The sequence below is a fragment of the Saimiri boliviensis genome, chromosome 6, assembly GCF_048565385.1.
Source record: "Saimiri boliviensis isolate mSaiBol1 chromosome 6, mSaiBol1.pri, whole genome shotgun sequence".
In the NCBI taxonomy this organism is placed as follows: domain Eukaryota; kingdom Metazoa; phylum Chordata; class Mammalia; order Primates; family Cebidae; genus Saimiri; species Saimiri boliviensis.
The window spans coordinates 54,347,279-54,363,167 of NC_133454.1; the positions used below are offsets into that span (position 1 = coordinate 54,347,279).

Below are 15,889 nucleotides of genomic sequence, written 5' to 3' on the forward strand. Positions count from 1 at the left end.
CAGGTGTGGTGGCAGGCGCCTGAAATCCCAGTTACCTGGGAGGTTGAGGCAGGAGAATAGCTTGAACCCAGGGAGCAAAAGTTGGAGTGAACCGATATCATACCCTTGCACTCCACCCTGGCAGACAAGAGTGAAACTGAGTCTTAAAAACAAAAACAGGCCAGGCGCGGTGGCTCAAGCCTGTAATCCCAGCACTTTGGGAGGCCGAGGCGGGTGGATCACGAGGTCGTGAGATCGAGACCATCCTGATCAACATGGTGAAACCTCGTCTCTACTAAAAATACAAAAAAAAAAAAAAATTAGCTGGGCATGGTGGCACATGCCTGTAATCCCAGCTACTCAGGAGGCTGAGGCAGGAGAATTGCCTGAACCCAGGAGGCAGAGGTTGCAGTGAGCCGAGATCGCGCCACTGCACTCCAGCCTGGGTAACAAGAGCTAAACTCCGTCTCAAAAACAAAACAAAACAAAACAAAAACAAAAACAAACACAAAAACCAAAACCCCTTGTTATATATCCAAATTCCAAAGATGACTGTCCATCTCTAAAGGCCACTTAAAAAATGTTAGATATACTGCTTCACTTTTTTTCCTTTATTTTTTTTTTTGGTGTTGCTTTCCTGATTGTGTAGAAATACTTTTAAAATGTCATTTTTCTTTTTTTTTTTTTGAGATGGAGTTTCGCTCTTGTTACCCAGGCTGGAGTGCAATGGCGCGATCTCGGCTCACCGCAACCTCCGCCTCCTGGGTTCAGGCAATTCTCCTGCCTCAGCCTCCTGAGTAGGTGGGATTACAGGCACGTGCCACCATGCCCAGCTAATTTTTTGTATTTTTAGTAGAGACGGGGTTTCACCATGTTGACCAGGATGGTCTCGATCTCTCGACCTCGTGGATCCACCCACCTCGGCCTCCCAAAGTGCTGGGATTACAGGCTTGAGCCACCGCGCCCGGCCTAAAATGTCATTTTTCTTAAAAATCCTCCATATAGTTCATAAAAGGAAGAAAGACTCCTTTTCCTTGCTGCTTCAAACTACAGAAAACACCTCAAAATGGTAGATCAGTATTATATTTATGAAAAAGAACTTATGGAACTGTGAGCCACTGCGCCCAGCCTTTTTTTCCTTTTTGAGAGAGACTGTTGCTCTTGTTGCCCAGGCTAGAGTGTAATGGCCCAATCTCGGCTCACTGCAATCACCAACTCCCGGATTCAGGTGATTTTCCTGCCTCAGCTTCCCAAGTAGCTCAGATTACAGGTGTGTGTCACCACACCCGGCTAATTTTTGTATTTTTAGTACAGACAAGGTTTCACCATGGCCAGGCTGGTCTTGAACGCCTAAGCTCAAATGATCCACCTGCCTCGGTCTCCCAAAGTGCTGGAATTACAGGTGTGAGCCATGGTGCCTGACCCAAGTTTTAAATTTCTAAAGCTAAAACACTAAAAACCAAATTCACAGTCACTGACATTTGTTCCTTCTATGCATGGGCTAACGACCAAAAAACAAACAAACAAAAAACAAACAAATCCCTTAAAACTGCTATTGGCTCACGTCTGTAATCCCAGCACTTTGGGAGGCCAAGGTGGGTGGATCACCTGAAGTCAGGTGTTCAAGACCAGCCTTGTCAACACAATGAAACCCTGTCTCTACTAAAAATACAAAAATTAGAGCCGGGCGCGGTGGCTCAAGCCTGTAACCCCAGCACTTTGGGAGGCCGAGGCGGGTGGATCACAAGGTCAAGAGATCGAGACCATCTTGGTCAACAAGGTGAAACCCCGTCTCTACTAAAAATACAAAAAATTAGCTGGGCATGGTGGTGCGTGCCTGTAATCCCAGCTACTCAGGAGGCTGAGACAGGAGAATTGCCTGAACCCAGGAGGCGGAGGTTGCGGTGAGCTGAGATCGTGCCATTGCACTCCAGCCTGAGTAACAAGAGCAAAACTCCATCTCAAAAAAAAAAAAAAACAAAAAAAAAACACCAAAAATTAGCCGGGTATCGTGGTGCATGCCTGTAGTCCCAGCTACTCAGGAGGCTGAGACAGGAGAATTGCTTGATCCTGGGAAGAGGAGGTTGCCGTGAGCTGAGATCATGCCACTGCCCTCCAGCCTGGGCAACAGAGCAAGACTCTATCTCAAAAAAAAAAAAAAAAGTCTTGGTTCTTACAGCTGGAATTAAAGAGTCTGGTTACTAAGGTAAAGCATTCAAAGAAGAAAGCCTTGGCTTTAGCCCTTTTGTTTAAATTTCTTCCCTCCTTTTTTAAGTCAACCGTTACCTCCAGTTGTTCCAGAGGGCTCCCATTACCCTTTTATCTCAGGTTTTCTCTTTTGTGGTTCTGTGGTGCCAGTAGTCTGCAGTTTTCAACAGGCTGCCTGTATGCTACTCAGTTCTACAGTATTGAAAAAGGTAAGATAGGTGATCTCTGACGGTCTCATAATGACTTGCTGGGTCAGGTTCTTTAAAGTGTAAACCTTATTTTCAATGAAGTAAGGCAGAACAGAATTAGACTGGAGGAATTCTAATTCTCCCTTTTAGCCAATTTTTTGACTGACTTAGATTAAGTCCACTGACTTCTCTATTCCTTTGCCCTCTTTGAGAGGGATTATGCACCCTACAAAAACTATTCAAAGATAAGGCTTTAACAAAGTACATGTGATAGACTGCAAGTTAAAACACCCTATTTTGTCCTCTACAATGGCTAATTATGATTAGCAGTCAGTGAATTCAGCACATCCACACTGCCTTTTACCAGTGTTTCTCAGGAAGATTAGGTAATATGAAGCAAAGGAATTCAAGTCAAGTTCAGAAAGCTATGAAACGCAATAGGAAATTATGAGGAACTGCCGAGGAGGTGGCAAAAAAGGAAACGAAAACTTTTTTCAAAAAGTTACTATGTGCTAAGTACAACTTTCAAGTTAGGTACTTCATTTTACAACAAAATGGATCCTAAACAGGATTAGTTGTTTTGCCCAAGGTCACAAAGCAAGAAATGCTTTAGCCAGTATTTGAACTTAGATCTGCACATAACATGTAGGCAATAAAGTGGAGCAAATGGAACCCTTATATGATGCTAGTGGGAATGTATACATCCATGATGCAAATCAGTCTTACAGTTTCTCAAAAAGTTCAATGGAGTTACCTTATGAACCAGCAATCCTAGGTACATACGGCAAAGAAATAAAAACATCTCCACACAAAAATTTGCACCTGAATTTTTATAGCAGCACTATCCTTAATAGCAAGTTACTTCTATGTATTTTTAAAAAAATAATAGTATAAACTTCCTTCATAAATAAAACTTAAAGCTGGCGCGGTGGTTCACACCTGTAATCCCAGCACTTTGGGAGGCTGAGGTGGGCAGATCATGAGGTCAGGAGTTTGAGAGCAGCCTGGCCAATAAGGCGAAACCCCATCTTTACTAAAAATGCAAAAATTAGCTGGGTGTGGTGGCATGCACCCGTAGTCCCAGCTACCAGGGAGGCTGAGGCAGAAGAATCACTTGAACCCAGGAGGTGGAGACTGTAGTGAGCCGAGACTGCACCACTGCAATCCAGCCTGGTGGCAGCCAGACTCTGTCTCAAAATAAATAATTAAAAATAAAATAAAACTTTATAAGTTAAAAGCTGGGGCAGTTCCTATTTTAAAAAGGGAATAGCAGTCCGGGTGCAGTAGCTCACAACTGTAATCCCAGCATTTTGGGAGGCCAACGTGGCAGGATCACGAGGTCAGGAGTTCAAGACCGGCCTGGCCAGCATAGTGAAACTCCATCTCTACTAAAAGTACAAAAATCAGACAGGCGTGGTGGCACACACCTGTAATCTGAGCTACTCAGGAAGCTGAGGCAAGATAATCACCTGAACCTGGGAGGCAGTGGTTCTAGTGAGCCGAGATCTGGCCATTGCACTCCAGCCTGGGTGAGAAGAGCGATACTCTCTCTCAAAATAAAAACAGGCCGGGCGTAGTATCCCAGCACTTTGGGAGGCTGAGGCAGGTGGATCAAGAGGTCAGGAGTTCAAGACCAGTGTGGTCAAGATGGTGAAACCCCATCTCTAGTAGAAATACAAAAAATTAGCCAGGCACAGTGGCAGGCGCCTGTAATTCCAGTTACTCGGGAGGCTGGGGCAGGAAAATTGCTTTAACCCAGGTGAGCGAAGGTTGCAGTGAACTGAGATCTCACCACTGCACTCCAGCCTAGGGAGCGGGGGAGCATAGTGGAAGGTAGCTGCCATTTTATTTAAAATCATGACTTAGTTTTTTCAGATGGATAACAGCTGAGCTCATTAAATCCCCTTCCTGCATCTCAGATTGTCACAAAATAGCACATTAAATCCTCAGTCCTTGGGAAATAACCTCAAATGTTATTTAATATTTTTAACAATATTCCATTGTATGGCTCTACTACTAATTATCCATTCAGCAGTAATCAGTGGATAATCAATAGTAGAGCCATACAATGGAATATTATTCAGCAAAAAGGAATGGAATATTGATACATACTACAACACAGATGAACTCGGAAAATATTATGCTAAGTGAAAGAAGTCAGTCACACAAAACCACATAATATGTGATTCCATTTAAATGAAATGTCCAGAATAGGCAAATATAGAATGACAAAGTATACTAGTGGTTGCTTAGGGCTGGGGGAAAATGAGGCGTGACTGCTACAAGGGTCACAGTGGGGCTGATCAAAATGTTCCAAAATTTATTATGGTAATGGTTGCACAACTCTAAATACACTAAAAAGCATTAAATTGTACACTTTCTTTTTTTTTTTTTTTTGAGACGGAGTTTCGCTCTTGTTACCCAGGCTGGAGTGCAATGGCGTGATCTCGGCTCACCGCAACCTCCGCCTCCTGGGCTCAGGCAATTCTCCTGCCTCAGCCTCCTAAGTAGCTGGGATTACAGGCATGCAACACCACGCCCAGCTAGCTTTTTTTGTATTTTTAGTAGAGATGGGGTTTCACTATGTTGACCAGGATGGTCTCGATCTCTCGACCTCGTGATCCACCCGCATCGGCCTCCCAAAGTGCTGGGATTACAGGCTTGAGCCACCGCGCCCGGCCTAAATTGTACACTTTCAATGTGTGATATGTGATTTATAGCTCAATAAAGCTATTACCCAAAAAAACAAAACCCCAAAAAACCAACCCAACAAGCTTAGGCCTGACATCTGCCACCTTAGGTCTCCAAGTTCACATTCCACTGTAACATTTAGATACTGACTGAAGAGTATTTGTTGTGTTTTGGTTACTCTATTAGTATTCCTTTGGTAGGTAACATCCCTTCTAAGGAATTACATACTCCACTCTCCCCTGTCCCAAAAGACCAAGCCTCACCAACTTTCTAAGCCAAATGGTAGACACATAACCCATACTAGGCCAGTGGAATGCTGCCTCCTAAGAATCTAAATTGTTATAGTGCATCCATTACAGCTTCCTAAGTCCTTTATAGCTATCTCAGTTCTTTTTTTTTTTTTTTTGAGACGGAGTTTCACTCTTGTTACCCAGGCTGGAGTGCAATGACGCGATCTCGGCTCACTGCAACCTCCGCCTCCTGGGTTCAGGCAATTCTCCTGCCTCAGCCTCCTGAGTAGATGGGATTACAGGCATATGCCACCATGCCCAGCTACTTTTTTGTATTTTTAGTAGAGACGGGGTTTCACCATGTTGACCAGGATGGTCTCGATCTCTTGACCTTGTGATCCACCCGCCTCGGCCTCCCAAAGTGCTGGGATTACAGGCTTGAGCCACCGCGCCCGGCCCCCGCTATCTCAGTTCTTAGCCATTTGCAAGCATGTTTCTCTAGCCTTCTCTGTATTGTGAATTTCCCATATTTTTCCAATACATCTCCTTTCGCTTAAGTTAGATCAAGTTGGTTTCTGGTGCCTATGATTAAAGAATGGTATACTTTCCAATTTCCTAGTATTGAGAGGTATTTTATGAAAGTGTGGTACCAACAGAAGCTGAACATTGCCCAACTAGCTGCGTTTACACTGACTGCTTCCTCTTACTTTCCAAACCTTAACTTCCAAGAGAAAAAAAAAAAATCCCATGGTTACTGCAGAGGAAGTAGCAATGACTGTTACAGATGCCCCCTGTTTACTAGGAAAAAAAAGAGATATTAATTTCTAATACTATCTCTAACTGAGGCTGGGGATGGTGGCTCACATCTGTAAATCTCAACACTGTGAAGGCTGAGGCAGGAGAATCACTTGAGGTCAGGAGTTCAAGACCAGCCAGTGTGACAAAGTAAGACTGTCTCCCTAACCCCATCAAAACAAACAAACAAACAACAAAAAAACCCTGAGTTTTTAGGAAACAATTCTTTCAGTCATTAATAAACCCATTCTTAGCAGGAAGAATGACTTATTACAGGATTCAAAATGTCACAGAATGCTGTAATTCTTGACTATAAATATTAAACTATTAATCCTTATTGACCCAGCACAAAATTTGGTTGTCACAGTAAGGAGCTTCCCTGTTTCCCTCAATAATGAACTACCTCTCACTTCTTCACCTTCTTGGATTTTCAAAAAAGTCTTCAAAAGGTGTGCCCAGGGTTTGGAAGCAACAAGAGGGACCATCTTTCTCAGTCATAATCTCAAAGTTAATATAGTTTCAAATAATGCTAAGCAGACAAAAACAGTGTATGCGTAGGCCTACCAAAGAAATCTATGTTCCTATGAAGCTACACCTTTAGAATGGCAGTTATTCTACTGGCCACAGCATCCAGACCTTGAAGTGGTCACAGATGGCTCTATCAAAGAAACACATGTGGGAGCAATCTGTACTGTATCTTGTTCCGCCCTATCAATGTAAAAACCTCTTTTGAAAGTATATAATTTTAAGTACCTAATTATTCAACAATCTTTTTTTTGCACGTGTGAGACAAGGTCTGGCTCTGTTGCCCAGGCTGGAATGCAGTGGCACAATCCTGGCTCACTTGCAGCCTCAACCTACTGAACAGCTAAGACTACATGTCCACCATGCCCAGCTAACTTTTTGTACAGCCAGGGTTTTGCCATGTTGCTCAGGTTGGTGTCGAACTCCTAGGCTTAAGCAAGCTGCCCACCTTGGCTTTCCCAAAGTGCTGGGATTACAGGCGTGAGCCACTGCATCCAGACAATTCTCCAATAATCTCATAGCCAAACAGCAACTAAACTCCATCTCAAACAAATATTCAAATGCAGAAGACACATCTCATCAAGACAGCTTTAGTATTTAGGGGAAAAAAATGCTTGGACAAAACTGTAAAACCAGGCATGACAGAATAGATACTTTTGGGAAGCAAAGGAGTGGGGGGAATGACGAAAAGTAAGTAGACAGATGAGTGGAAAGAATACTAGAAGACATCCTGCCATGAGGTTATATTTTACCAGGGGGGTGATGGGTGTACCAAAATCTCAGAAATTACAACTGAAGAACTTACTTAGCAGGGCATAGTGGCTCAAGCCTGTAATACCAGTACTTTGGGAGGCCAAAGAGAGTGGATCACCTGAGGTCAGGAGTTCAAGACCAGCCTGGGCAACATGGTGAAACCCCAGCTCCACTAAAAATACAAAAATTAGCTGGGCATGCTGCCATGCACCTGTAATCCCAACAACTCAAGAGGCCAAGGCATGACAATCACTTGAACCCAGGAGGTAGAATTTGCAGTGAGCCAAAAGCACACCAGTGCACTCCGGCCTGGGTGACAAAGCGAAACTCTCCCTCACAAAAACAAAAACAAACAAAAAAGAATTTACTCACGTAATCAACAACCACCTGTTCCCCAAAAATCTATGAAAATAAAAAATAGGCCGGGCATGGTGGCTCATGTCTGAATTTAATTTTGGGAGGCTGAGGTGGGTGGATCACACGAGGTCAAGAGATCGAGACCATCCTGGCCAACATGGTGAAACCCCCGTCTCTACTAAAAACACAAAAATTAGCTGGGCTTGGTGGCATGCGCCTGTAGCCCCAGCTACTTGGGAGGCTGAGGCAGGAGAATCGCTTAAACCTGGGAGGCATAGGTTGCAGTGAGCCAAGATTGTGCCACTGCACGCCAGCCTGGTGACAGAGCGAGACTCGGTCTCAAAAAAAAAAGAAAAAAGGAAAAAGAAAAAAAGTTTTTACTAAGGGATCTGTCAATTTTGTTTCAGTTCTAAAATCCTAATGTTTGTGATTTGTTACTCTGAATGATTCTAAGAAACATATAATCTTGTGCTTTCCATGGATCCCCAGGATAAAATGGTAGGGAAAAAACAGGCAATACAAGTGGTAACCTTGAGTAACTAAAACAATATATTCATACAGTATCTTGCTATTTCAAAATTTGGTTTTACATTACATTTAGTCTTCACAATAAAAATCCTGTGAGGGAGATTACCTATTTCTACTTTACAGAAAAAGCTAAATATCAGACTGGTTAAGTGGCTGAAGAGTTCATTGTCTATATGCTATACCAACACTGAGACTACAAGTAACAAAGTCAATTTTAAACTGTAATACAAGGTAAGAAATAGGAATTAGCAAATATCCATTAAGAACGAGGACTGGGCTAAGTGCAGTGGCTCACACCTAGAACTCTAGCACACTGGAATGCCAAGGCAGGAAGACTGCTTGAGCCCAGGAGGTCAAGACCAGCCTGGTCCACATGGCAAGATCTTAACTCTACCAAAAGAAAAAAAAAAAGGTAGCCAAGTGTGATGGTACTCCACTATCATCCTTACTTAAAAGGCTGGGGCAGGATTATCATGTGAGCTCAGGAGTTTGAGGATGCAGTACGCCAGGATCACGACACTGCACTCCAGTCTAGGCAACTCAGCAAGACTCAGTCTCCTTTTTTTTTTTTTTTGAGACGGAGTTTTACTGTTGTTACCCAGGCTGGAGTGCAATGGCGTGATCTCGGCTCACCGCAACCTCCACCTCCCGGGTTCAGGCAATTCTCCTGCCTCAGCCTCCTGAGTAGCTGGGATTACAGGCACGTACCACCACGCCCAGCTAATTTTTTGTATTTTTAGTAGAGACGGGGTTTCACCATGTTGACCGGGATGGTCTCTATCTCTTGACCTCATGATCCACCTGCCTCGGCCTCCCAAAGTGCTGGGATTATAGGCTTGAGCCACCACGCCCGACCCGACTCTGTCTCTTTAAAACACACTTTAAAACAATTACATCTCCTAAATTAACTAATTTCCTTTTTTAAAAACTATTATATAAAATAACCCATAACATTTATTGAGCATTTATCATGAACTAGGCACTATACTAAGCATATGAATTATCTCAATTAATCTTTACAACAACCCTATGGTATCATACTATTAGCTCAACTGTATAGGTCAGGAATCCAAGACTTAAGAGATAGATCCCAAATAACCAACTTAGGAAGAAGCAGAGCTGGGATTCAACCTGAGTAGTTCCCTACACCATGTTTACCTATAGACATGAGTTACCTAAGTGTCATCAAAGCACACTAAAATAAGCACAGGCACTGTGCTAAGTACTAGAGACAAAAGTTGAACGATGCAGTTCCTACCATAAATGAGCTCTCGTAAGCTGCCAGTAGGCTGGGTGAGGTGGCTCACGCCTGTAATCCCAGCACTCTGGGAGGCCAAGGTGGGCGGATCAAAGGTCAGGAGACCGAGACCATCCTGGCCAACATGGTGAAACCCTATCTCTAATAAAATCCAAAAAATTAGCAGGCAATCACTACTCAGTATTTTCTGCTTGAAACATGGATCCATTCTTCCAGGTTGTCGCATCTTTCTTTAATGACTACATACACGTGCAATTCCAACTAGAAAGGTACCCATCATATTAAGGTAAATTATTTGTACAATTAGCTGTCCTTTCCAAACTGTAAGACAGGAACCGGATTTGTCTTTTTTCTTGAGACAGAGTCTTGCTCTGTCACCAGGCTAGAGTGCAGTGGCACGATCTCAGCTCACTGCAAAATCAACCTCCACCTCCCAGGTTCAAGCACTTCTGCCTCAGCCTCCCAAGTAGCTGGGACTACAGGTATGTGACACCACGCCTGGCTAATTTTTTGTATTTCAGTAGAGACAGGGTTTCACCACGTTGGCCAGGATGGTCTTGATCTCCTCACCTTGTGATCCGCCCACCTCAGCCTCCCAGTGCTCGGATTATAGGCATGAGCCACTGTGCCCGGCCAGGAACCCTATCTGTCTTATTCATTATAGAATCCTCAGAGTCAAATACTTTCTCCTCTGAAATCTAGGTGCACGCTTCCAAGCCTCAAATCTTGAGGAGGGGGGAAAAAAACCCAAAAAACAAAAAAACCCCACCACTTTCTAGGTCACTCAACATATGTTGGCTCAATGAAAAAGTACTCAGTGATATCACAGGGTCTGTCCTTAGCACACCCTGAATTCAATCATTTCATCAATTTAAGTATGTGTTGTCATCATTTATTAAACTGGCCTATGTATAACGCATGTTTATATGTACATTATATATATGTGTATACATGTGTAGTTATGTATATACATGCATTTATTTCTTGCTCTTTCCAGTGAAAGAACCAAGTAGCAAACAGGATATCTAATGCCTGGGGTCTTGGTCCCTAATACTACTCCACACTAAAAAGAATCAAGGATCCTTAGATGCCAACACCGGGCCAGGGTAGGTATAATATAAACCTGGCATTGTGTTATGTCAAAAGGCAAGGAAGTGGCTGGGCACAGTGGCTCACGTCTGTAATCCCAGAACAAGGTGGGAGAAATCACTTGTAGTCAAGAGTTAGAGACCAGCCTGGCCTACATGGTGAAACCCTGCATCTACTAAAAATACAAAAAAAATTAGCCAGGTGTGGTGGCACGCACCTGCAATTAGGCTGAGACACCAGAACCACTTGATCCCAGGATGGTGAGGCTGCAGTGAGCCAAGATTATGCCACTCCACTCCAGCCTGTGTGACAGAGCTAGACTCCATCTCCAAAAAAGAAAAAAAGCAAGAAACTACTCAAGAAAAATGAAGGGGACACATCATAAAAACACAGGAACCAGCTTGAAAGCACTGACACTGGCCAGATCTAGGATATTTTTCGAATTAAAAAAAAAAAAAAGTACTGATAACAGATATATATGGGTGGGGGAAAGGGAAGTTTCTTTTTCTTTTTCTTCTGAAGATATTCTGAGAGAAGTTTCTTCTTTATAGGACCAAATACGGAGGGAGTGTTAGAATTGCAAAGTCATCATAACCAGTCATTGCAGAGATGATATCAAGCATGGGTGCTAAAACTAGGGGGAAAATTTTGCTATTTTTTAAGCAAGTATCATGCCATGAATTGCAAATCACAAGATATAAAGTCAAATCTCAGCTCTACCACTCATTAGCTACAAATATCTTTGGCTAAGTTAAGTTTTTCAAGCTCAGCACTACTGACGTTCTGGGCCACAAAATTCTTTGTTGTAAAGGGCTGTCCTTTAGCATTCCCCCAGTGATGATAAGCAAAACAAACTTGTTTCTACAAATTGCTAAATGCCCCTGTGGTAAAAAATTATCCCAGGTTGAAAACAATAGGCTAAGAGAACTAACTGCTCTGAATTTTTGCTTTCTCATCTACAAAAATGGGAGTAATAACCTAGCCTGAATATCTATCTTACCGGGTTTGATGAGGAGGGTGTCAGTGGTGTTACTGTATCTTCACGGTCTTAAAATTAAAATGCACCCCAGATTGCTTATTAGTTTCAAGTGAGAGGGGAAAGAGTAGTAACTACACAACAGAAAAATCAGACATCATTAATATCATCATACAGGAACAAATGGACACTATGTACACCTTCAAACATGATACCCTGAGGCGGCCATAATGTGATTTCTGCATTATTCTGGCTGAGAATGCGTAACTTGAACCTACTTGGGAATAACAGAAAATCCCCAAATGGGGAACGTTCTAGCAGTTAAAAAAGGGTGCCAGGCATGGTGCCTAATGTCTATAATCCTAGCACTGTGGAGAACCCAGGAGTTTGAAGCAGCCTGGACAGCATGGCAAAACCCCATCCCTACCAAAAAATACAAAAATTAGCTGGGTGTGATGGCACATGTCTGTAGTACCAGCTTCTCAGGAGGCTGACACAGGAGGATCACTCGAGCCCAGGAGGTCAAGGCTGCAGTGAGCCAAGATCAAGCCACTGAATTACAGCCTCGGTGACAGAGCAAAGACCCAGCCGCAAAAAACAAACAAACAATAAAAAAATAGAGGAATGGGGGAAGGGGTTGTATGCTGTATTTTTAATCTGTCAACATCAAAAAAGAAGAGAAAACATTAAGGAAATGCTAACGATTAAGAGCTGTAACTATATGTAATACCTGACCCTAGACTGGATGCTATATAGAAGAAAAAAACTGCTATAAAGGACAGGTTTGGGTCAAATAATAATTAGAATGACAGATGAGATACAATTATTTTATCAAAGTTAATTGACAGTAACTGTACTGTGGTTATATAAGAGAATATTCTATTCTTAAGAAATAAACACTGAAATATTTAGAGGTAAAAGGCCATGATTTTCTAGCTTACCCTTAAAAATTTCAGAAAAGGTGTGTATACATGAGAGAGAAATGTTAGTTCACTATACTACTTCCACAAAACAAAAAGAAAACTGTTTAATACTTGACACATAACCTTATATATGTGATAAAAAGGGGAAACATACCTGAATGGGAGATGGCTTTTCCCAGCCCATTTCAAAAATTCCCATCAGTAACTCCCTTTTCAAACAGTAATCTTCAAACTCATTTCCTTTTGTGGAGGTCACATCCTAGTTAAACAAACAAAAGAAACATCGAAAGAATAAACAAAACTGTGTCCTTTGGTAAATTTATCTATGTTCAAGAAAATTTATCTGGGCCGGGCATGTGGCTCACCCCTGTAATCCCAGCACTTTGGGAGGCTGAGGCGGGTGGATCACCTGAGGTTGGAAATTTGAGAACAGCCTGTCGAACATGGTGAAAGCCCATCTCTACTAAAAATACAAAAAATTAGTGGGGCTGGTGGTGCACACCTGTAGTCCCAGCTACTTGGGAGGCTGAGGTAGGAGAATCACTTGAACCCAGGAGACTGAGGATGCAGTGAGCTGACATCTTACCACCGCACTCTAGCCTGGGGGACAGAGCCAGACTGTTTCAAAAAAAAGAAAAGAAAAGAAAACTTATCTGACTTTAGTACTTTACCTGCCCAATCTTAAATATATGCAGATTACTTGTTGTCATCTGTATTTCAACTTTTCCTGAAGAATAACCACTCTCCCCACTTTGACACACAAGCTATTTTAAAGGCTGTTTTGGGGAAAGGACACTTGGTCAAAGTCTTCATTTTTTTTGAGACAGAGTCTGGCTTGGTCGCCCAGGATGGAGTTCAGTGGCATAATCTAAGCTCACTGCAACCTCTGTCTCCTGGGATCAAGCGATTCTCCTGTCTCAGCCTCCTGAATAGCTGGAATTACAGATGCTGCCACCACGCCCAGTTAATCTTTCTATTTTTAGTGGAGATGGGGTTTTGCCATGTTGGACAGGCTGGTCTAGAACTTCTGACCTCAGATGATCCGCCCGCCTTGGCCTCCCAAAGTACTGGGATTACAGGGGTGAGACACTGCCCATCCCTTTGGCACAGTCTTCTAAGGACAGTGGAATAGTGGTTTTTTTCATGCAAGTATCATGCCATGAATTGCAGATCACAAGATATAAAGTCAAATTCCAGCTCTACCACTCATTAGCTACAAATATCTTTGGCTAAGTCAAGTTTTTCAAGCTCAGCACTACTGACATTTTGGGCCACAAAATTCTTTGTTGTAAAGGGCTATCCTTTAGAATCCCCCCAGTGATGATAAGCAAAACATGTTTCTATAAACTGCTAAATGCCCCCGGGGAAAAAAAATTCTCCCAGGTTGAAAACAATAGGCTAAGAGAACTGCTCTGAACTTTTGTTTTCTCATCCACAAAATGGGAATACATAGCCTGAATATCTATCTCACTGAGTCAGAAGAGAAGGGTAAGAGTGGTGTTATAGTCCTGAAACCAATTTCCTGCAGATACCAAGGGACAGCTGTATTTTACTTCAAGTCTCCCTCCTCCCCCCACCGTTATTCTAGTTGAATTTTACAACCAACTTACCGAAGTTTTAATTCTTAGATCCTTTGGAGGGAGTTTTAAAGTCTTTTTCCAGTCATCACCAGGTCTAGAGAGAACACAGTAAATTTAAAGTATCAAAATTCCTAGCATCCTACCTAACAATAGGAAGAGGATTAATCTCAATTATAATTAAGTTTTAAAAAGCACAGTAAGTTTAATATATTCCACTTAATATATGTAAGAAGAGCATTAAACAACTTTAGAAAATGTGTTCTTAATAGAGAAACAATATTGGATAAAAAAATCAAGAAAAGAAGGGATTAGCCGGGTGCGGTGGCTCAAGCCTGTAATCCCAGCACTTTGGGAGGCCGAGGCGGGTGGATCACGAGGTCAAGAGATCGAGACCATCCTGATCAACATGGTGAAACCCCGTCTCTACTAAAAATACAAAAAATTAGCTGGGCATGGTGGCACGTGCCTGTAATCCCAGCTACTCAGGAGGCTGAGGCAGGGGAATTGCCTGAACCCAGAAGGCGGAGGTTGCTGTGAGCCGAGATCGCGCCATTGCACTCCAGCCTGGGTAACAAGAGCGAAACTCCATCTCAAAAAAAAAAAAAAAAAAAAAAAGAAGGGATTAAGGCATCCATCCTCTTAAGCGATATGGTATATAGCGTAACTGTTGTCAAAAGGTGTTTTGTTTGACCTACACAGGGTGTGTCTTAATTTAAACTAGTTTACGTTAGTTGTCAACATTTAATAACTATAAGATTTTATATATACTATAGAACTCCCAGGCTGAAGCAATCCACCTGCCTTGGCCTCCCAAAGTGCTAGGATTATAGACGCAAGTCACCATGGCTATTCTCTCATTTGAAAAATAAGGTAATAGGCCAGGCACGGTGACTCATACTTGTAACCCCAGCAACCTTGGGAGGTTGAGGTGGGCAGATCACTTGAAGTCAGGAGTTTGAGACCAGCCTGGCCAATATGGTGAAATCCCATCTCTATTAAAAATACACAATTTAGCCAGGCATGGTGGCACAAAACTGCAGTCCCAACTACTTGGGAGGCTGAGGCAGAAGAATCACTTGAATCTGGGAGGCAAAGACTGCAGTAAGCTGAGATCACGCCACTGCACTCAAGCTCAGATGACAGAGGGAGACTCTGTCTCAAAAATAAACAAATAAGCCAGGTGCGGTGGCTCACATCTGTAATCCCAGCACTTGAGGAGGCCAAGGGGGGCAGATTACGAGGTCAAGAGCTCAAGACCAGCCTGACCAACACAGTGAAACCTGTTGTCTACTAAAAATACAAAAATTAGTTGGGTGTGGTGGCCCATGCCTGTAGTCCCAGTTACTCAGGAGGCTGAGGCAGAAGAATCACTTGAACCTGGAGGGCAGAAGTTGCAGTGAGCCAAGATCACATCACTGCACTCTTGCCTGGGCAACAGAGCAAGATTCCAAGTGAATAAATAAAAAACAAAATAGGTTAATACAGTTACATCAAATAACTTATGTAAAGCTCTCAGTACAGTGCCTTGCAAAATAGCAGCACAGTATTAGCTAACGAACATCTTTTAATCTTTTACTGGAAATGCTAGAAACCATGAAAGAGAATAAAAACAAGGAGAATATAAACAAACTTTTCTTTTTGGCCAGACAAAAACCTCAAATAATAAATACTCAAAGCATCTGATTGAAAAAAAAAAAAAAAAAAAAAAAAAAAAAAAGATCAGGGAACATTGCAGACAATGCTTTTAACTGTGACACGTCTGAAAAAGTTTTCACTGATCTCACTGTAGCTGTTCTTACCTAACTGAAG

At 42.5% G+C, this 15,889-nt stretch overlaps 1 protein-coding gene across 5 annotated transcripts in view; it reads right to left on the bottom strand.

The window, feature by feature from the left end:
• Positions 1–15,889, bottom strand: part of DDX6 (DEAD-box helicase 6) — a 52,814-nt gene that overhangs the window by 27,852 nt on the left and 9,073 nt on the right. For all 5 annotated transcript variants that reach the window (XM_010334463.3, XM_010334462.3, XM_039471111.2 and 2 more), the window contains exons 3-4: positions 14,111–14,174; positions 12,655–12,759 (exon numbers count right to left, since the gene is read on the bottom strand). In XM_010334463.3, coding sequence (XP_010332765.1) covers positions 12,655–12,759; positions 14,111–14,174 — 169 coding nt within the window. The remainder of the gene's footprint in view (positions 1–12,654; positions 12,760–14,110; positions 14,175–15,889) is intronic.